The 24039-nt window shown below is 25.3% G+C and overlaps 1 protein-coding gene across 11 annotated transcripts in view; it reads left to right on the forward strand.

Moving 5' to 3' along the window:
* LOC119679347 (microtubule-associated protein Jupiter) overlaps positions 1-24039 on the forward strand; it is an 84053-nt gene that overhangs the window by 43470 nt on the left and 16544 nt on the right. For 3 of the 11 annotated variants that reach the window (XM_038091641.1, XM_038091647.1, XM_038091648.1), the window contains exons 1-2: positions 3411-3666; positions 4434-4574. The exons of 6 other annotated variants lie outside the window; for them this stretch is intronic. In XM_038091641.1, the coding sequence (XP_037947569.1) occupies positions 4513-4574 (62 nt within the window). In that variant the 5' untranslated portion in view covers positions 3411-3666; positions 4434-4512. Of the gene's footprint in view, positions 1-3407; positions 3667-4433; positions 4575-19986; positions 20041-24039 lie in introns of those variants that run through there. 2 more of the 11 variants (XM_038091652.1, XM_038091646.1) reach the window with 2 other exon arrangements.

Below are 24039 nucleotides of genomic sequence, written 5' to 3' on the forward strand. Positions count from 1 at the left end.
AGCATTTAGCATTTAGCATTTCCATGGAAAAACAAATTAAGTAAACTAAAATACATTTAAGAAATATCTTGCAGTTTTTGTGCTGTCGCAGTTTATAGTCGTTGTTTATAGTATCTTAATAATGATACCAAAATCAGCTAGAGGAAAATTTGCCTCTATGTTCAGCAGAGCGTGACAAAGAAATATGTGAGCAAATAGCGTACAATGATTGCATACATATGTATAGTAATTAGTATTATTTATACTCAAAGGTAGCTTTTCTGCTTAAGTGTTTTAAGTATCTACACGTTTGTGTATAAATCTAAATGCGATTTTTTAATGGAAAAGAATCAAAACAACAAATAAAAATAAGAAAATGATGTTTATACATTATTTAACTTAAATTATAAAATATTAATTTAAAGAAATCGCATTCTTAATTAATGAGGAAAAAGCAGTTTTTAATTGAAACTATTAGTATCTTATGAATTACGGTAAAAAGCTATTAATAACTCATCCAGTGTAGATTTAAATAAAAATTTTTTTTAGTTGAATAAAGTTTAATAGAATAATTGTAGTTTTAACTATATCATCTAACGAGAAACTATATGAATTTATTTTTATTTAAATAATAACACCTACTTAAAAAACAATATACTTAAAATTATATAGATATAATGTTATGTTTTAAAAATATATAATTGTATTGAAGCCAATAGATATGCAATTACAAACGTCAAAAAGGTCCACAGTTCTCCGTACTTATCAGATATCATGCCATTGTTAACTTTTCGGAATATATAATTTCCTCAAGATATCCCATAGAATGATTAAAAACACTTATTCGATATGGGCCACTATTTTGAATAAAATCGAAATCGGTTTTACTATCAACAGTTTTCGTTATCATATTTATAAAAGTCATATTTTCTTAAGAACACTTCATTTATATCGTAATAAAAGTGCTTTTGAAAGAGTTTTAACGCAGCCTTGACTCTTCCATCCTTCAAACCAATAACAAAAACATACCAATGAGTCCCATGTTCTATCATACTCTATACATATATATAATACAATTTTTTATAATAATACAAAAGATAATAGTGATTGTTTCAGCAGTTACAGAATAAAGAAATAGAAGTTTTATATAAATTGAAATGCAAATAGAACATAAATATTAACGACGTATAAAAGAAAAAGTCTAGAATTAAAACCATTTTCGATGTTTAAAAAAGCTTAACTTTTTTCGGTAATAAACATATTAACGCCAAATTTAGTTGTTGAGTAACTAAAACACCTTGAACCACCTAACCAATTATTAATACAAAATAATACGCTTTGGTTCCCAATATTTTGACTATAGTAACCATATAAACATATGGTTTTTTCTCTGATGAAAATTTGTCAATGAATTCTCAACAATACATTTGTAGTTTAGAACGGTGATCCCAAGAAGTTACCATCTTGTTGTAAAATGTAATAAAAACCAGAGGAGAGTTAAATTTCTTGTTTTTCTCGTTAGGATAGGTTGTGAATAATATTGGTATTGCCCTCAAGTGCATGAATATCAATTAAATGCAAGTCGTAATCATACTTTTAAATGCATTTATGCTGATCTCTTTGCCGTTGGCCTTATTATTGAATGGGCTATAATAAAATTATGCATATAAGAAAATCATGTTGTAGAGCTTACACTAACTACAACCGCATTCAACCGTACATATTTTATGTTGGGTTTGCATCAAACTCAAACACCAACTCGCTCAAAATTTTCTTCGTTTGGTGTGGTGAATAACATTTGTATCAAACACATTGCACACTTTACTTTCCCTTTACTTGTGCAACTTCAAATTTTCTTGTAGTTACATTCTCTTAAAAATCAACAACAAAATTTGACTGATTTAAACTGAGATATCAAAAAAAAAAAAAAAATACGCCAAAAGTATTGTGTAAAAACACGAAAATTTACTGAAGGCACAAACGTTGGAATTTGTTTATATTTTTTTTTTTAAAAATATATTCGATAATTATTATATATGCTTGTAATGCGTATATAATATAAATTTTGTAAATTTAATAAAAGTAATTTAATACTTAAGGAATTGTTAAGATTAGATGTTTCAATTTATATTAAAATTTATTGAAACAATTTAATTTAAAACTAAAATTACCAATTAAAAATTAGTATATTTAATATTTTATAAATATTTTCATATCTAGTCAAATTTCCATAATTCGAAGTTTTATAACTCGAATTTTCTATTACAGACGCAACAGAGTTTTAGAGAGCAAATTACATACAATTCTCCTTCATAACTCATAACTCGAATAAAAATATTGTCACGTGCCAATAGGAATATGGAAAGTGCATTCTAAAAGTTGAATTTTTGTTTTAAGTATGAATGGGAATGTTGTTATGGGAAGTTCCTTTTTCCAAACCAATGAAATTGTTCATCAGTCTTTCAAAAATGAAATATGAGACTCATTCAAAATTTTGAATTTTGATTTGCAAATGAATGATACTACAATTGATAATCACTATAAAGCTTGGAATAAACTCAAAAAATTTTTTTACTGAAAATTAGAAAAAAAAAATTAAAATCCCAAACCCTAATTTCTGAATATTTTACTTCACTATAACTTCTGTGCTGTATTTGATTTCAAATAAATAAATAAACATCTTAAAATGAAATTCTAGTTTCTTTCAAAAAAAAAAAATAAAAAAATTCTTAACTCGAAGTCTCCATAAGTCGAACCTCTTCTTTACAAAATAATACTTCGAGTTATGGGAGTTTGACTGTATTTCATTTAATGTTTAAATATTGAGGATATAAGTTTTAAAATTATTTAAAAATATTTTGTAACAGTAATAAATGAAAAAAGTTAAATTTAATTGTTTATACCACTTATTAAAAAAATAATAAATTGTATCTATTTTTAAAAGTAAAGTAATAGTAATATATAAAAAATGTTTGTCATTAAAACAATTAATTAAAATTGTTTAATTAATTTAAAATTAAGCATTTTAAATAAATAACTTAGAATAAATATTTTTAAATAAATAATAAATGACTTAAAACAAATAATAAATAATTTAAATAACTTGTAGTATAAACTAAACAAACAAAATATACAAATATTTGAAAAGCTCTCGTTACAACCATTCGAGACTACATGTCCGTAGTAATTGTTCGTGTACATTTGTTCCGTGCCATTGCTATACAGAAGAATTACACTCAACATCTAACCTAACCTAACCTAATCGCGTTGGAACGGCTACAATGTTTGAAAGTTGTATTTATGCTCCACTCTCCTTTTACCACGTATATGGTTAGTTTTATGCTGCAAGAGCAATGTTTTTGTTGCGAAGTGGTTTTTCACCGCTTGAATCGATTTTTGTATAAAACGTTTTTCACTTTTCCAACTTTGATGCAGTCGAAAGTTTAATATCGAAACGTTTGCAACTGAAATTTTTGTTGGGGTAGAAAGAAACTTAATTCTACAAAAATATATATATATATATATAAAAAAAAGATTCCAAAAAGTGAATAAAAAGTTAAAGTTTTATTAAAATTATTGCAAATAGTTTTTATAATTCATAAAAATTATAAAGTGCAGTAAATCCTTCAAAAGTTGCAAATATCAAAGCAAATAAATTATTAAAGAAGTGATAAACTGTGTTTCGTTGTGAGTTCATTATTTTGCTGAAATAATTAAAAAAAAAAATTTACAATTTTATTGTGAAATATTTAAAATTTATTTGAATTTCAATGTAAATAAAAATTAGAACCTAAAATATTTGTGTAAAAAGTTTTTAATGTAATTGCCATGCTGCTGTTACAGCATCCTGTGTGTGCATCACGCTGTGTGCATTTCAAGTCATTTCTAGTGCATTGCAAACGAACAGCGAAACTGTTCTCATTGCCAGAATTTCTCTACATTTTGAAGAGTCCCCAAAGTCATGCAAGACTCAAACCGATCCCTATTCGGTTGGATGCAGTGCTGTTCAGTTTAATATTTTATAAACTGTTATTGATTTTCTTTCCAAATTATTTTTAATTGTACATTTTTCTTTATATTATAACTGTATGCGTTTATGACGTGGGCAAGATGTGTGCAGCTTTTTACATTTGCTCATGCGGTTTTTTATTTCCCAGTTTGGCAGCTTAAAATAAACTTCTCAAGACTTCCGTTATTATTATTTCCATCAGCAAATTTTTGTTAACCGACAAATTTTTTAAATAAATATAAATTATTTTTTAAAGGAAACATTTTTTGCAATTCTACTTAGACTTTAATTATATTAGGTGGGTGGCAGCAGAATTTCTGTAAGATTATCTCCGTTTTTTGGAAATTAAAGTGATGAGTTGATTCAAAAATAATTTAAAATATTTCACAATAAATTAATTATTTAAAATAATAAAATTGTAATGTTTTATTTTTTGGTTCTGTAGATTTTTATAAAAAAAAATCGAAAAATTCAAACTGAATTTTAAGTTTTAACACAACAAAAAACAAAAAAAATTATAAGAAATGGCCACATATGCAGCATTTAAACATGTTGAACTCTACAATGTTGGCAAGACTAAAAAGAGGTGAGTGAGTCCACATAAAATTATATTTTTATGCAACCAAAAAGACAGAGAAAGTAATTATAACGATATATAGAGACTTTAAACTATACATATAGATAGAATTTTTATCAACACATAAGATATTATAGTCTTTAAAATCGAATTTTACTAAGACATGAAAATCCTTATTACATTTAAGACCGCAGCAAACAATAGTTTTACGATATATATATCTATGGTTTTGCAGTTATATTATCTATAGATATATGCATTATATTATTAATATTATTTATTACATTAACTTAATTTAGGTGATATAACAAAATTCAACTATATGATCTAGAATGTCAAGAAGTAAAGTTCCATTTGAGATTACATGTCAAGAAGGATAGCGTCATTGTCCTAAAATGCAACATAACATATCTGAATATCAAAACAGTTTTATAAGATCTTTTAGTTATATAAGTATATTTTCATGAGAGATTAAAATAGGACTTAATTAAATTCTGCAATAATAATTTCTTTTGGCATCAGAAGCGTAAACTGAGTTGAATTGAATTAGTATTTATACAATATAATCTATTGACTAAATTCCTGACTAATTGTATTTTTTTTGTTTTTAATACAAACTTTAGAGTCCAAATATAAATCCTAAAAAAAATTTTAGTTTTTTTTTTTTTTTCAAATAAATAATATGTTTACTTATTGTTATATATATATCAATTTAGTATTTATTAAAAGCTGAATTAAATTTTTCACACTATTAAATATCTATAATCTCATCTTTAATTAATGATAATACATGATATAATTGATACATAGTCTACAAACACTCTAACTTCATCTTAAAATATAATGTGTTGTTATGATATTGAAAGCGTGCTATCTTATTTTATTTACTATATATGTCAATATATGGAAAATAAATTTTAAAATATATGTATTCAAACAGTGTGAAATACTTTTCCACATTATTTCTATATATTAACTTGGTTTTCAACAGATTATGGTATGGCGGCCTTATTCATATAATCGAACCATAATATTATCAAATATATACTCAGTAATGGAATCTTATTCACAAATTATAGGTTTTATTATTAAAAATACTATCTTTACATTCCACATTTAATCTATAAAGATTGGTGTTCTACTAGGTAGCGTCCTGTGCTGCAATTTACATATTCCTATTAATATTGCTATTAGCAACTGCCATTTCACCTCTGCATTGGCAAAAGACATTTAAACTTTATATCGACATAAAAGCGGTATAAAATTTTATAAATAGCTTAAAAATCACTAATATCTAATAGAAATATGGCTGATTCTATAGGCCTCATCCCGTATATTACCATCAATCATGCCTATTTCTTCATTTCCTTTGGCACAATAGTTTGTAATTAGGAAATATAACAAATTGCTTATTTCAGTCTGATTAGTAGTATGTAAGTCCTTATCTTTAGTGTATAATATATATTGTAGATTTATAAACACCTTATACTAATATTAATAAAGCGTATGTAAGAAGTTTTAAGATTTATAAACTATTTTGCTCTAAGATTGTGAAGATTTTATAAGAATACAATTAGAATTTTTTTTATTCTATGACATGAATTCTACACATAGAAAATGGAAATGGAATAGAAAATGGAAAATAATAATTAGGAAATTTTCAATTCCAAAACTTTTATTTTGTAATGAAGTAAATTCTTAAGCTGACCGTAAACTTGTTTTAGATACCGCCTAATATTCAACGTTGGCAGTGTTTGGAAATATCTATTGATTGTTCGTATAAAATTTCCTAGGCTGAGTACATCATGAATTTGGCGGATACAAATAAACAAATAAATGTGTCGAATGACCACTGATGATGGATACTTTGTAGTATCCAAAATAGCTTTATGGCCAGCCCAAGAAATCAGTCGATTAAAAAATAAAAGTGAACTTAAACAAGAATTTTAAAAATTTTTGAAAAATAAAGTAAATTAAAAAATTCTTTTCGTGGTACTCAATAGTCCATGAAAAGGAACAAGTGTTTTGGTGACCATACATTAAGTACGTTATACGTTAAAAATAGTTTTTAACATATGGGTGTTCAAATATGGAATGCCTGTGCAATACAATACATATACTTATATTATCCTTTTTAATCCATATGTATAACATGAAATCACTACACAAAGTTAAATTTAACTATTATACTAGACTGGGCATATACAAAGCTTTTTAGCAAAAGAAAACAAATTTATGCAAGTACTTAAATGTATCTACGTACTAAGAAAGGCATATTTGCATAATCATACTAGTGGATGGTAGCACATTTACAAGCAACGAAAAGAAATTTCACTAATACGTTTTACACTACCCTATATTGCACAGCTCAATAATACACTTCGAGGTTGTTGAACCTTAATAAGCAGAGAAAGAAGAAAATGGAAAATTCAATTTTTTTATTGAAAAGCTTCGTTTCTTACTTAAAATGGACAGAATATACTTATAGACAAACAAGGAAACTTTTGAATGCAAAATCAAAATTTTACATTGTGCGCTCATTTAAGTATACTAGTATGTACTAAAAAAGGAAAATAAATCTAAACTAATAAATATTTTAATACATTTATATTTATAGAAGAAACTCGTACTTATATACATGTAGTTTCATGATTATAAGAGCATGTAAAATGCCTGACCAAACAAAATCACGCTAAATTACGTTATTTACGTTGTATGAAGCCCTTGGGTGACAGCTACAAATACCCTACCCGTACGTAATCACAATGACGACAAGTGCGCTTAAAAATGTTACCTGAAGTAATAAAAAGTTTAATTGAATATGATTTTTTATTTGATAAAAGAGGAAGCTTTAATCGTCAATTCCGTACATAAGGAAAACTACAATGTTAAAGCATCTAATCTGAAAAATAAATAACCTAAAGAAAAAAGAAAGCTATAAAACAACGTTTATACTTTTTTTAACAGAAATTATGTCTTCTTTGTAGTCTTCAAATATTTAATTAATTATTTAACCAAATGACAAAGTTGTTTTCTTTATTATACCTTTAACACTATTGTTAAAGAAGGGTATATTAAATTTGTCAATATGATTGTAACATGGTAAGTAAGAGAAATATTGTAGACCAAACAAATGCTATATAATCTTATTCAACATGATATGATGAATCGATTTAACGATTTCAAACTAGTCTTTCACTATTGAACTGATTTGAAGGTACCTTTTCCGGGATTCTGTTATTCCAGAGTTAAATGAAATATATAAATACTTAATTTGGTTACTTATGTTATATCATATAATGCTCATACAAAATATCTATTATAGATCATATTATATTTATATAAAAATGTTTGTGTCTAGTCTCTCACTGTTAAACTAATTGGAAGCGATCCTGTTATAATTCCAGAGTTAAATGAAATATACCATATAAATGCTTAAATTGGTTATACTTATGTTATATCATATAATGCTCATACAAAATAACTATTATAGATCATATTATATTTATATAAAAATGTTTGTGTTTTGGATTACCAGATGGTTAACCATAAAGCAAGCAATAAGACGAGGGATGTTCTGAGTACATATCATTTATTTAGGAATGAATGTACAAAACCATATGTTGGAATACCATAAAAAGTCGATTAAATGATAGTCAAAAAGTTAAACTTAAAATTTGATGAATTTCTTAATGTTAAATTAGTTAATTAAATTCACACACAATTTTAATTATCTGTATACAATACCATATTAGAACAGGGGTGTGTTGGCGTAATAATTTTGTTGTTATTTCTGGATAATAGATAGCCGAAGTGGGTGGGTGGTGATTGTTATTTGTTCAACGAGCTTAGGTAATTTATTTTTCTTTTTATTATTTTAACATTTTTTTTTTGTCTATTTAAGACTGAATATGGAGTTAATAAAAATAATTGTTATACTTAATTTAGCACATATATTCTAATGTAGAATTATTTGTTTATAAATAAACATTTAAAGTCATAAAAGTTAATTAGAGCTTAATTTCAGTTTTTATATAAAATAAAAAGAAAATTTTTTTGAAATTAGTTGGTTCTCTTCTTTTATTTGTGACCAAAAATTTTATATAATAATTTATTAGCAGACTAATTGGTCGATTTAATTAGAAATAACAAAACTATAATTAATTATTTATATTTAAAAACAAATTATGTTTAATCAAAATATTTTTCCGATATTTCGACTATCTTCGATAGTCATTTTCAGGTAAATTAACAAAATATACAATGTAAAATTCTTATTTCGATTTTTATTTATATATATATTTAATATCTATCTTATTTATATATATATTTAATATCTTGGTTTTGGAGTTCTTTGGATTTTACAATTTGAGACGTTACATAGGTAGCATATCTCATTCCAAAATATTTATAATAGCGAACTTCAAGTCACCTTTTTGGATTCCAAGTGTAATATAAGATAAAAGGAGAAGAAGCCAAGATCTTTGATCGAATTTTTTGCAGTCTCATGTGCGTTCTTACACGTAAATAATTTTTATATATACCAAAAGGTCTTTCATTTTTTTTATTAAATCTTTTTTATAAATATCTAATATATACACATAATCAATAAGCATATTTTAAAGAACAAACCTCGCTTAGATAAATTTTGAGCTAATTAGCATTCGGAACGAACATGATTTATGGAAGTTTTTATGGAAACTGAATACTATTATACGAATAACCAACTCACTATATATTGTGATGTAAATATCTTAAATATATTTTATTGAATGTTCATTTATATATGTATGAATAATATTAATGTTGAATATCTTTTAATCCATTTATGCTGTGTATTAAAAATCATATCTTTCTAACTAACATACACTCCCAATATATTAGCAAAAATAAAAAATAGCTTAAAGCATTTAAATCACTAACTATATATATGCATCAATCGAATCCAATCTAATCACATATTAATAGATAGATTATCCCTCATGCAAATTGAGATAGTTTGCAGTTTGCAGTTTGCAGATTGTAATCGGCATTAAATTACCTCCCAATATGTAACTCAAATAACCCATAATTATTTAATTCAAAAATTGAACAATTGTGAAAAAGAACCGCGAGAGTTTACCTTAGGCCGCATATACATACTTTGAATTATTTAAATTTGGTCGAGTCTTTCTTTTAATTGAATTTAATGAAAATGTTTACATATAAGTGCGCTATGCCGTACGTTTTAATTAATTTAATACTATGTTTGGTGGTACGCCCACTTTTTCAATATATTTACCGAATTTAATATCTGTGAGCCACAATTTTTGGTTCATGACTTTTTAGTTTCTTTTTCTCATGCTTCGCAACTAATTGATATTTGGTTCTTGTTATGGTAAATAAAAACATTTTAAGTGATCTGAACTAGTTCGTATAATTCTTTCTGAAGTATTATAAACATGAAAGTACTGTTATTTAAGCAAAGCTTAATGATTGTGTTTTAATCCTCTCTGAAGCTGCTTTCCATTATTTCACTTCTTTTGAGCTTGAAATAACACTGAATTAAATGCGTCACCAGTGTATTTAAGTACTTTTACTTGTTTTTTTTTTTTCTTATACTAACCTGTCAAAAATATATTATTTTTTCAACAAACTTCACCAGTTACTTGTGTGAGTACGTAATTATATATAATATAAACGTAAAAAAAAATAAAAAAATAAAAAGTTAAGCTAACCTAAGCTTTCTTTCTAAGAAAGAATTAATGCCAATTAAATCTGCTTAACAAGTTTTAATTTCATAATTTAAATTTTTTTTTTGAAAATTAGTTAGTTTTTAGTGCAAATTTATTTTATTATATTTTTTTTATAAATAACATAAAATAATTATTTTTGCAAACTTATATTTCAGTTTTTCAAATAATAAAATATTATTATTAATTGCCACAAAAATGCTTTGAAGTTACCGGTTGTCAAGAAATTACACAGCTAAATAAAATATGACAATGTCAGAGAGCAGAGCAATATAAAAGAAATTTTCAGGATAGAGAGTTTATATTTACATATGAGTTTAGTTAATTACTCTTTAAAGTTTATATTATAATCAACTTATTAAAATTAGCTTCTGCACTTGTCCAGTTTAAAAGATTTTTAAATTTCTGTAATGTTCCCCTCTAAAAGCTTATTTTTGTTAAGTATTGCATAAATCATAATTAGCGCTTATGAATGTTTTTAGACTTAAATAAGACAGAAAGTTTTTTTAATTCCTATAAAAGAAGGGACAATAACTTATTTCAAACAGTGGCGGAAACATGAGGAACGAAGTGAATGTTATTATGCTGCAAAATATCTTATATAACGCCCTTATTCAATTCGATCCACAATTCAAAATATATCTATCATATTGTTGTCTTTTATTAGCGCACAAAAATTATCTATCAGTGGCCCGGGTTTTTAGAAAAGGAATTCAACTTAACTATCGTGTTTTTTACAATTATTTTTTTTACCTAATAATATATTACTTTTCTAGCAAAAGACAATTTATATTGAAAAATACTTTTCGCTACTGAAATTACTGGGTTTTCCAATAAATTGTCTGGGTCTTAAATGATGTTTTTAATTTTAGCTAGTTTTTGTCGCGATGTTATTCAATTTCTCACATTTTTTTTATGTATTAAGCTTTTATAACTTTGGTATACGATACATTATATCAGTTTTTAAAAGTTTATTATTTTGCGTACATATTTACTTATTATTAAAATATTTATTTAACATAAGTTATTATCTAAAACTGCTTCTTATTTCTTTAAAAAGCCCAATACAATCAATCGCACTTACCAAATTCCTACTACCTCGAGCATGAATTATTTTGTGATTGCATATTGTGTTTCCCAGTATAATTCCAAAGTGAACGCAGAAATCAATAAGGCGTTGTCCAATGTTTTTAGTATTAATTATAAAGTAAATTGTCTCAGCACTTCTTATTCTTATTTTAAATTGTTATTGTTGAAAATAATAATAAAAGTATACTCTTATATTAAAAAGTATAAGTTGGCAACATTTTTTAAATATTACAAAGAACATTCTCATTTATATTTTTCTTTTAAATATAGTTTATAATAAGTTTATAATAAGCATTTAAAGAAATCAGATTTTCTTTTATTATAGTATAAGAATAAATTTCAACAGTGATAAACTCTTAAATTTATGTTACTCATCATATGTAAAAATCTTTTCTTTTTTACATTAGAATTTATTGGCATATCTTAATTTATATCCTTATTTTCAATTAAAACGTCTTCAATTATGATATACATTAAGACCGAAAAGTTTTCGGAAATTCTCATTTAAAATTCGCGCGCTGTATATTTTTCGATATTTTAAGTTTATGTAGTTTGGCAGCACTGTCCTTAATTACTATGCCAAAAATGAGCGCGATCTGTCAGACAGTTCGTTTACGGCAGCTGTTGAAACCAGTTCACCTCAGTAGGGCGTTGCGAAAAAAACAATGGAAAAAAATATTGAACAAAGAGTTTGCATCAAATTTTGTGTTTCGAACGAAATTTCGTGTGCAGAATCGTTGCGAATGCTACAAAAGGCTTATGGGGAATCAGTTTTATCGAAAACTCAAGTTTATGAGTGGTACAAAGCCTTCCAGGACGGTCGTACGACCGTCGAAGACATTTCGCAACGCACTACTGAGGTGAACTGGTTTCAACAGCTGCCGTAAACGAACTGTCTGACAGATCGAGCTCATTTTTGGCATAGTAAATAAGGACAGTGCTGCCAAACTACATAAACTTAAAATATCGAAAAATATACAGCGCGCGAATTTTAAATGAGAATTTCCGAAAACTTTTCAGTCTTAATGTATGATTGAATTAGACTTCAGCTTTAGTCAGTTTTATGTTTGTTATTAATGTTATCCTCTAAAATAATGTGTACTTTTTCTTTTCCTCTAATTTGATTGGGAATTACTAAGAAAACGAGTATTTATATTTTAAATTCCATAAATTCATAATATATAATTTTTCTCAATTAATTGCACTTCTTTTCCATTTATTGATTTTATATTCTCCTTTTTTTTATTATATGTCGTGTCATATAAATTAAGAATTCGTAGCTCTTATGCTGTCGTCTCTAATAATTTTAATCAAATCCGTAGTATATTTCCTTCCTTTGTTTATTATATTTAGCTTTTTTCTGTTTACTTCAATTCATTCATCATACTAAACTTTTACTATTTCTTATTCTAAAATGACTGTCATTTATTGTAGGTGGCTCTTAGTTTCGATACTCAGTCTCAGGCTTCCGTGTAGTTAAATTATCCCCAGCCTCACTATCGGGACCAAAATATTCTTGAGCAACTTTATCTTGGCGTTGTGACTAAAAAACGTACATTTTTAAATCCGTACATATATACTATAACTATAAATGTAATCTTACAACAAAAATAATTTCTACTTTATTTTCATTTCCTTCTTATATGTACATAAACACTTAAAAATTAATTTTGCAAAAGTAAAATACACAATGAAACTATTTTTATATTATTATTTCATAATATTGATTAAAAATATACATCATATTTGCATATTTTCCTACAAGTCATTGATTTAACAAATTTATATACCCTTTATAAAGAAAATTGAAAAAGGATAAAGTTTGTCAAGATGTTTGTAACATAGTAAATAAAATATCGAAATTATGACGTATACACACACATATATTCTCATTATTTTATTCTCTTGACTTAGTAATCAATCTAAACTAATTTTTCTTATTTGTTTATAAAAGAATTTTGTTGAGCTTTGTGTGACGAACTACAAAATATATACTATATACATATATTTGAACTGTAGATTTAAATGACAGCTTTAAATATAATTTATATTTATAACGAAATGTTATATATTAATTATAGAGTGGACTGATTGCTCGTTTAATTAAAACATTAGCCATTTAATTTAATGAACGTCAGCTCTATATAAAGCTGATTATTCCGGAATTCAAAAAAAACAAATATGTGGAAAACATTAACTTTGACCCTCATAATTTTCAAACCCATAATTAAACATCAAATTAAACAATATTTGATTGACTAAAAATATTGACAGATTTTTGACAAAATGTACAAATTTATCTGTGCTAAGCGTATGAACTGATGGGCCAGTTCTTTATTTATTAGTGAATTCTTCACCCAAAATTTGAAAAAAACAATAATTATTCTTGTTTGGATAAATTTTATATTAATCAAGAAATTCTCTTCCTAATTTGCATACATTACTACTACTACAATCTAGTCATTATATTAGCATTATTTAACAAAATTTGGTTGTTGAGAAAACTAAAATTCAACCAAAAATCATGACAAACAAAAATTTTTCGATGTGATATTTTACAACTACGTTTCTAATCTAAAATACTTTTTGTTAGTAAATTCTCAATCGCTCTGTCTAAAGGATATTTAAGCTTCAACAAAACCAGAACTAACTTTTTTACTTATTTTTATTTTAGAATGTAATTGTTGTGCATTTGACACAAACTGGTACGGATATTTTTCATACAAACTTGTGATTAATTGTAGCTAAGCACAAAAATCAATTATATAACTAAATATATTATCACAAGGACATTTATTTTATTTATTTATAAAAAGTTAGTTCAATATATTATACAATAAACAATGACAAATTATTATATAATAAATTCTTTGTACTTTTTATTATCCATTACGCAAATTGAATATATTATATATTTTGTCATATTATATATTTTATTATGTTATGTATTTTATTATATAATATATTTTATTGTATCATATATTTTGTTATATTATATTTTAAAACAGGTATAATGAAGTAACCAATTGTGTTTTACTTAATAATAATACACTAATATTATGATTGTAGTCATAATAATCAATTGCGATTAGACATCTAAATAGAAGATGTTAAACCCTAAAAGCACCTATTATTTTAGAACATTTAAATTTTAAATCACAATGAAAATTATACTAAAAAATTTGTTTTAAAAAAAAAATAGATGATTGTCGGACTCGATGAACGACATGTTCATAAATAAAGTTCATCTAGTTTTAATGGGACTTAAAAAATCATGAAAGCATCTTTCCATGTAAATATGGAATAAATTTTAACATGCTTCAAGACTAGGTATTATACAGTAACAACTATCCAGTGCATGGTAAAAAAATTTGACTATGTTAAATTATTATCAAGTAGAGATTAGCTCGTATACTGCTGACATGTCTAAGGTAAGTTTATTACACTTTTGATGTTACAACAAACGATTTAACGAGAATTGATAATTTGATTAAATTTAATTATTTATTTTTGTTATATCTGACATATTAACTTAGGATAGTATGACATACTATATGTGAAAATCAGAGTGCATAAACTGATATACAGAAAAATATAAACGTTACTTAAAATATACTAATACATACATCTAAATATATAATAAATTCTAAGAACCTATCTCTATATCAATTTTTTTTCATTATTTAATACGAAATTGTGCCGTAATAAACTTTTTGAATTATAATTGTTATATCGTTTATTCTTTATGTAAATGTAAAAAAAAAAAATAATATATTTTGTTGATTTTATATTGTCATGATAACGAATAAACAAACTTCAAATATAAATGCAAACTTTATCATATTCAATAAGAGTTTATTTAATATGGTTTTTGGCCTAGTTTTTTCTTAAAAGCACAAATAAAGTTTTGCACAATGCAAAATAAAAAGAAAATTTAGATTTTTATTACTAATAGCTATAATTGTGTAACGTCTATATAAATAATTAGGCTTCACTGCTTATAAATATGATTAAACATTACCATATATTACATTTATATCAGATCCAGATATAAATTATAATATGATATATTTTATATAATTATATACATATATATATATTATATATTTATTATATATTATATATATTATATATATATATTATATATTACTATTAATTTACTATATATTACTATTACTATAATATATATATTACTAGATAACCCGACAAACGTTGTTTTGCCTTATAAATTATTTCTAGTTTCTAGATAAATTCTAGTGTAGACAAAAAATAACTTACTTATTATAAGTGTGTAAGTATATGTGTGTGTGTGTGGTATATGCATGAAATAGGCATGGAGCGCTATGAACGAAAAGGAAAATAAAAATAACAAACTCCAAACAATATTATTTTTAAGTTATTATAGTTTATTTATTAAATTATTAATTTAAAATCAATAGATTTGTATGATACCAAGTTCCCTGGCAACAACTGTTGTATCTTCAAATTTAAATTGTCTTGGATTGACTGTTAATAATAATAATGATAATGGGCCAGTAACATTAACCAACAACAGTCGAAGATAAAAGCACTCAGTGTGTCTTGGATTAACTGTAAATAAGCGTTCGATTTAAATAAATTGAGACATGCATCAACTGGTGAAACTTGCTTGAGGGGCATCCATTTTTTTGTTTGAGCCCATGTGAAATAGCGTGGTACTTGTGAATAGAGCATTGTTCTTGCAAAGGCACCGAAATCATCCGTACTATTACACAATTCAAAAAATGCAGTGAGTGTAGATTTAGGTGGATTTGGACCACGATCAATCACTATCTCGTTCGTGAAAAATACACGCTGACCGTTTTCAAGATGGACGGCTAACTGAACAGCTGCTGGATTCCGTTCATGAATTAGAAAACCGAAGACACGCCAAGCAGCTTCATTGGAGCTGATGTACCGACCAATTTGGTAGAGCGTAATTTCACCGTTTTGGAGGAGCATTTACATATGTATTTTCTACTCTAAACACAGCCATATCACTGCCTTTATGGACATACTTATATATTTGATGCTCTTCACAGAACTGCAAAACTAAACATTAATATGAGCATTGTATGTCTTGCTTAGTAGAGGCGAAACCGGCACCACCCGCCATTGTCCCCCATTATCGGGATTTCTTCGACGATATATTGGATATCCGTCAGTATTTGTTACAGTATCATTAGTGAAATCTTTAAAAAAATTTTTAGTACATTTTCCATCTACCATGCAAGGCGAAGACGAAGACGAAGAAACGAAGTGGATGTAAATTTATATCAAAAAAATAAAAAATTTTTTGTTAAAGCAATAAGGATATTTTTGCTGGGTAGGGACTCCCTAATCACTTTAGTGGTATGAAAAATAGATAGTAGCCGATTCTCAGACCTACTGAATACGCAAATAAAATTTGGTAAAAATCGGTAAAGCCGTTTCGGAGGAGTTCGGTAACTAACATTGTGACATGGACATTTTATATATAAGACCGCAAACAGACATCGTTTGGCCTTGTGACTTATTGATGGTCTTTGCAAATGCCAATCTAATGGAAAATTGAACACATTTGAATTAAATTGAATTAAATTAAAATAAAACTTTTTCGTTTCGGAACTTGCCATTCAAAATGGTGGCTTCGATAATGTTTTTCATCAATTTTTTAATTACCAATCGCGTACTATTGCATAGCCGTGGTGGGTTCAAATTCCGAAGTAAAATAATCGGTGATCCAACTTTCAGTCGTAAAATGTGTGGTGGCATGCCTGGCAAATCCAGTGAGTTTAAAAACTTTGCTGGATAGTTTACAACTTCGTTTTTATCACAAACTGTATCGATCGATTTGTATGATATTAAGTCGCCCGGCAATGTCTGTTTTATCTTGAAATTTAATTCATCAACGTCCATGTTTTTTTGCTGCTAATGGCTCTTTCTGCCAGCCACCCATGATTTATGTATTGTATGTGTACATCTGGAAATACACGGTCAATGAGAGCATTTTGGGAATCAACGATAGTGCAGAAATTAGGTGGCAGTTTTATGAATTCAGTATTTTCATAGACAACAACTTTTCATATCATAGCAAGTTTTCTTTTTCAAAAATATGAAAAAATTTATGTCAAAAAAATAAAAAAATTTTTGTTAAAGCAATAAAGATATTTTTGCTGGATAGGGACACCCTAATCACTTTAGCAGTATGAAAAATAGATAGTAGCCGATTCCCAGACCTACTGAATACGCATATAAAATTTGGTAAAAATCGGTAAAGCCGTTTCGGAGGAGTACGGTAACTAACATTTTGACAATCTTAATTTTATATATAAGATTATTATATTATTTATTTATATATATATATATATATATATATATATATATATATTATAATATAACAAAATATGTATAGTTTTTTATGTAGTTTTACTTATATAAAAATTTCATAATTTAGTGTAATTAGGTTTTTTTTTTATTTTAGTGTTTACTATAGATATGCAAATGGTAAAAAAATAATCAAATCTTATACTCTATCATCAGTTGGAGAAAGCTTTTACATTTACTGAATTCGCCTGTATTATGATTTATGATGAACTGATTACTTTTAATATTGTGACGGATTAAATACATCTTACTTCAGTTTAAAATTTTTCCAGTAACAGTTTTACTTTTGCATGAGAGTGATAGATGAAAAGATGAAATATTTAACGTAAAAACTTTTTAAAATTTTAGCAATGCAATTAACTGTGATTCCCAAAAACTAGTGTTACAAATATTATTTGATCTGTCCGAACCTTCCAGCATTTTAAAGCTCGAGTATGTTTAAAAATGTGGTAACATCATATTATGTTATAAACATACGATGTATAAACATACATCATCATTTTAAATGCATATAACGATATAGTTTTGTTAAATTATAAATAAATACAAACATAATTGATAATTATAAATATAATTGAAAAATTTTATATAAATATTTAATTACAAATATTTTTTTAAATATTTATTATTTTATGATTTTAATAAAATGTTCTTGTAGGTTAATTGTTTAAATTTTTTATTGTTGTTAAAAATAAAAATGAAAAAAAGAAACCACGATTTATTTTACAATAATTTTTATTCATCGATATTTCGACTGTCTAAAGTCATCATCAGGAAAAATATTTTTTTATCACTGCGGTTTTGCAAAGATTGATCTTTGTGCTATAAAACAGACATCAATGCTAGTTGTCAAAAATTGAAACTATTGATTTTGATTTAAATTTCCTACTACTGTTTATGCATTATTAAATTAGTCTAGTTTTTATAGATATTATATATAGGACATTTTATTATATATTATTATATAGGACATTGAAGCATTAGGAAAGTCCAAGCGGTTTTTCTTTTTGGTTTTGGTTAATTGAAGGAAATACTTATGTAATATTTTTCCTTTTTTTTATCTGAGCTTTCAACAACTCAAGTTTACTCATCTGACTCACCTTTTCCTTCTATTAAAAAATTATTGAACTTTTTGTAAACATAAAACTTAATTACGTTTAAGTTTCAAAGGTTACCTTGCTATTTTTCAAACTTTTGTTTAAAGGACATGCTTTGGTAAAGTTGAAAGTTTATAAGATGTTAGATAAATATAATTTGATTAGTATCATAAGAATTTGATTTAACAACATTTATTATGAGAGCATTAGATATTTAAAACCCATATTTTATTTTTAATTTAAACAATAATATTAAAAAAATTCCAATTAATTAGTTTTCTATTTATACAAGTATTTTTCGTTCTAACCACAAACTTACTTTTAGAGCCATCTAACAGTTTAAAAATACATGTTTCGAAACATTTTTACCAAGTAAAATTTATTAATTAATAATAAATTAATTTCTAATTAATTAAAAACCAATTTTATTAATTTCTGCACAGCAATTATTCTGTACATTTTATAAACTTATATAGAATAAACAAAAATGTATGTTGTATTTAGAAAGAGTTCTGTATCTTAATCATCTGCTGAATCTATAATTACCAACTAACAGTTCGAATGCGACCATAGTCCCACTGGTAACTAAAATATATTTTGTTTTAACCATATATTTAATGTCAAACCTATAAAAGAGAATATCGATAGCAGCCCATAATATCTCACTTGATATATCTAATGTTAATGATTTCATAAATGATTTCATAAATGATTTCATTTTAAATTACTACTAAACCTAGGATATATTATATTGCCGAAATACACTTCTCTGTGTTAAAAACCGGTGAAAAATATTATAATTTACAGCTCAATTTCAAACAAAACTATGTTAGTTTTACGAAATTATAAAAGAAATCTAAGTGAACTACACCTTTCGTTTTATTTATTGGTTATAAAAATATTTAACATATATGTTATTAAAAAATTAAATTTTAGTTATAAAATAATTTAAAATAATATTGTTTAATTTTCTCTTGAAGTCTTTAAAGTATAAAATATGTTTTATTATTAAGTTGTAAGGATTATAAAAACATTTATGTTAATATTGTTTGCTTTCAAATAAATTAACTGATTTTAAATTTTTTTTCTGTTTCCAGGTAAGCAATATTTATTATTTTTTGGAAATGTTAATGTCAGTTTTATTGTACAATTAAATTTGCACATTAAAATGTCGTAAGTGATTGTTAAAATATTTTAAAAAAATGTCATTAAAGCGCAACATCAAAAAGAATTTATTCATTTTGCATATTTTAGAAAGTCCTTTCGTTTTTTAAAAACAATTAACTAAACAAGTATGAAGTCAACAATTTCTATTTTTCTCAACTTGTTACACTGGAATTTGTCAGTTATCTATTTTAAAAGAGATGAACAGATTAATCGATGCATTCAATAGAAAATTGGCAATAAATTTGAAATTTTTATGAAAACTCTTAATCATAATAAATTAATTGTTAATTTAACAACAAGATTTTAATTTAAATTAAAAACCACTAAATAAGAATCATAATAAGTTTATTGTTAATTTATCGTCAAGATCTTTATTTAAATTAAATACCATTATATGAACTGAACTATACATCGGGTATTTATCATATTTTTTCCTTAAACCAAATCAAGAATATATCACCTCTAAAAAGACTAAAACTATCATTCATTAAAATTACTTCAATCAATTATTTTTATTTAAAAAATATTGTAGTTTTAGTAAATTAATATTTTTGTAGTTGAATATAAAGATGTGAGAAAGAAATGATTACTTCAAGTTCAAAATAGTAAAATATCAAATTGTGTTCATGCTATTAAAGAAAAAACATACATAGACATAAAAAGTTAGGGTTTGAACAAGACGGATAAGAGAAATATTTATGAAGACAATATTTATTAATAAGAAAAATGCCTTCAATTACAGTATATAATATACATTCAGTCAACTATGTAGTTAATGAATATAGGAACTTTAGTAAATAAACCTTTCTGTAATATCTTATAACTGTCTTGTAAGAAAACTTTGATATATATTTTATTTACACATAGAAACAGAAAAGAAAAAGACATGAAATAACAGAATACAAATCTTCTTACGTCGGAAGTCAAGTTTTATCGTTAAAAATTGTTCAAATTAAATTTTCCGTGTTACAGAAATATATTTTACAAAAAACTTTCTTAAAACTTTTATTACTATCTGACAATCAAAATTAGCAGAATAGAAACTTATATAGCATACTAGGTTTTTTTCGGAAATACAATTCTGTAATTTTATCCTATCCATGCAGCTTTTTTTTTTTGTTTTTTTTTTTTACAAATGGCTCGTGCCATGACTTAACTGAGTCATATTCTGGTACTCTTATTTTGATCAGTGCATTTAAGATACTATTCCACTCAGCAGAGTTGAAAGCATTTTTAACATCTAAAGTCACTACCGCACAGTATATTTTGGTACCACCTTAAGTCCTTAGTATCTTTCTTTGCCATGTTGCACACATGTAGTATAGCATCAACAGTACAACGTTTAGGTCTGAAGCCAAATTGGTTATATGACAGACCCTGACTTGCCTTTGTGAATTTTTCTAATTTTTTTTATAAGCCATCTAAATACTAAAAACACAATTGGTATTATTCCACACAAAAGTAACTTTTGTTTTATGTTATTTACTTAGTTATTGCATTTTATATATAAATTTTGAATAAAAAGCAAATAAATATATTTCGAATGAGTGAATGTTTAACCGACTTAAATGCAAATAAACAAATCAAATAAATAAACAAATAAGCAAAAACAAGTGCTTTTTACGCTAAGTAAATTCGTGACGATATTTAATACAGTCTGCAATTTATGGAAATATATTAATTATACTATATGTAAACTTTTTTGTTCTAAAAATTTGACAATAAAGTAATTAACATACTAAAAACAGTGAACAATTCTGTTGGATGACGCTTGATAGATTACACTGACATTATTTTTCAATAAAAAAAATTTTTTTTAAATTACTTTACGCATATTATAATGAAAACACTACAAATAATAAAATAAAAATCCAATTACAGATTATCTATGTAATTTACGATATTTCAGTTTATTCAATCAATTTGAAATTGTGAATAATTGGAAAATTTTTTTATAATCTGCATATAATATAATATAATAGTTTCAACGACATATCAGTCACAGCAGACAGTATAAATAATAAAAAAAATGCATCTAAAAATTGTAAATGCATTACGAATTACAATTGGAGCTGCAGCAATTCTCAATTTTAATTTCAAATTTGTTTCGCTATTCTATAAGACAACATTTAGCTTGCTCTTAGATCAAAACCTATCTTCAACTATGATTAATTTGAACAAACTGGAAAATAGGCAGTAATCATCAGCATCCGTTGGTGCTACTAATAGTCAAGATTCGTACTGTAAATGTTGTCTTTGTCATGTTTAATACATTTCTCAAACACAACTTATAACTTATCTGTTAATATATCTTAAGATATTTGTTGGTAAATGAAAGCCATTTGCATATCTAATGTTTTTATTTTTTATACTCTTCGCAGTATTATGTACAAAAAGAATATTAAGTTTCTCAAGTTGTATGTGATACAGCGAAGGAAACGCTGTAGACTATATAAATCAGACTTGCTTCTTATCAGCACGACAATATGAATTGATTAAGTGATATTCGTCTATTTATTTGCAAACCAATCCCTCAATTTTTGAGATGTTTGAATAAAACTATGCACAATGTATTTTTAAGCATCCACGCCAATCAATTCGACTAAACATTGTATATTTAATGTATTGCTCATGTAAAATAACTGTACACATATAAGTATTCTTAAATATATGTATACAAGCGTTTAATTTTACTTAAAAAAGATATAGTTGAAAAGTTTTCGTATATATATTTAACGATACTACGTTTGAATGGTATTAACGCCTTTGAAAAGCCAAATTATGTTTGTAATTTTTTATTGAATTATTATATACTAACACATAACAATTATTTTATATTAGTTGTATACAATATGTTCTGTCAAATTTTGCTGTCCAATCAACACTTTTAGAGTAATCTGACATTTTTTAGTCGTGTTAATAGACATTTATATTTTGCACAAATACATGAATCGATTCCAATGACAGTTTCAAACAGCTGTTAATTTCAGGGTAATCTTGCTACTCTGGCAAAATATCTAGAGTGTTAAATTAAATTAATTTTGAGTGTTATACAGATTTACCACTCGAAATTAAAAATTGTACTGAAAGTGCATTAAAAGAGCATCTCGATTGAAAAAATGACTGCAGATTTACCAATCAAAAACGCTACAAAAAACGAGATTATATTAGAGAAGACATAAAAAAAAATGTCAGGAAATGATATTTAATTCATTATTTGATTTTTAATTTGATCAATTTTATTTCAAGTTCATTTAATTTGATTTTTTGAAAAAATTAAATTTGATTTTGCATAATTTCCAAATTGTGATAAAAACTGATATATAATATAATAATAAACGTTTTTTGGAAAAAGATCAATTATATATATATATATATATATATTTGTATATATAATTTTGCAAGTAGAAGTGCAATAACCTTTCTTTAGTCACGTTAAAGATAGTTTCATGCAGGCGAATATATCTACTGTAACGCATCCTGTGTATATATGAGATTTTTCAAATACATGTGCAATAAATTTAATTTAGATGAGATAATGATAACTTTAGACAGACAAACATATCTACTTTTTTTAATTGAAATCTCAAATTTAACATTTACTGTTTTGGTGAAAAAAAAAAACATTTGTAGAAAGTGTAGTGAATTAGTTTATAGCGAAAAAAAATCTGTTTTACCTTGAAATTTTATTAATAAATGAAAAATAAATTTCACTTGCTAATTTAAAATAATTACCAAACTAATTAATGTTCGTATAATGTATATTAAATATCTTAATAGATAAAAAAAAGGAATTAAACTTTCATTAAAACGTCTTCATTATTTATTACACTGAAAACGAAATAAGTTTCATTTCATTTAAAACTTTAATTTTCTCAATTAATTTTATTATTATTTCATTATAAAATATAATTACATATTTTAAATGGTGTTTAAAATATTAAAATAATTGTAGCTTATTTTTAATTACAACAAATGCAAAAGTAAAATACTTGAAAAGTGAAT

Source organism: Teleopsis dalmanni, chromosome 2 (assembly GCF_002237135.1).
Source record: "Teleopsis dalmanni isolate 2A chromosome 2, ASM223713v2, whole genome shotgun sequence".
In the NCBI taxonomy this organism is placed as follows: Eukaryota; Metazoa; Arthropoda; class Insecta; order Diptera; family Diopsidae; genus Teleopsis; species Teleopsis dalmanni.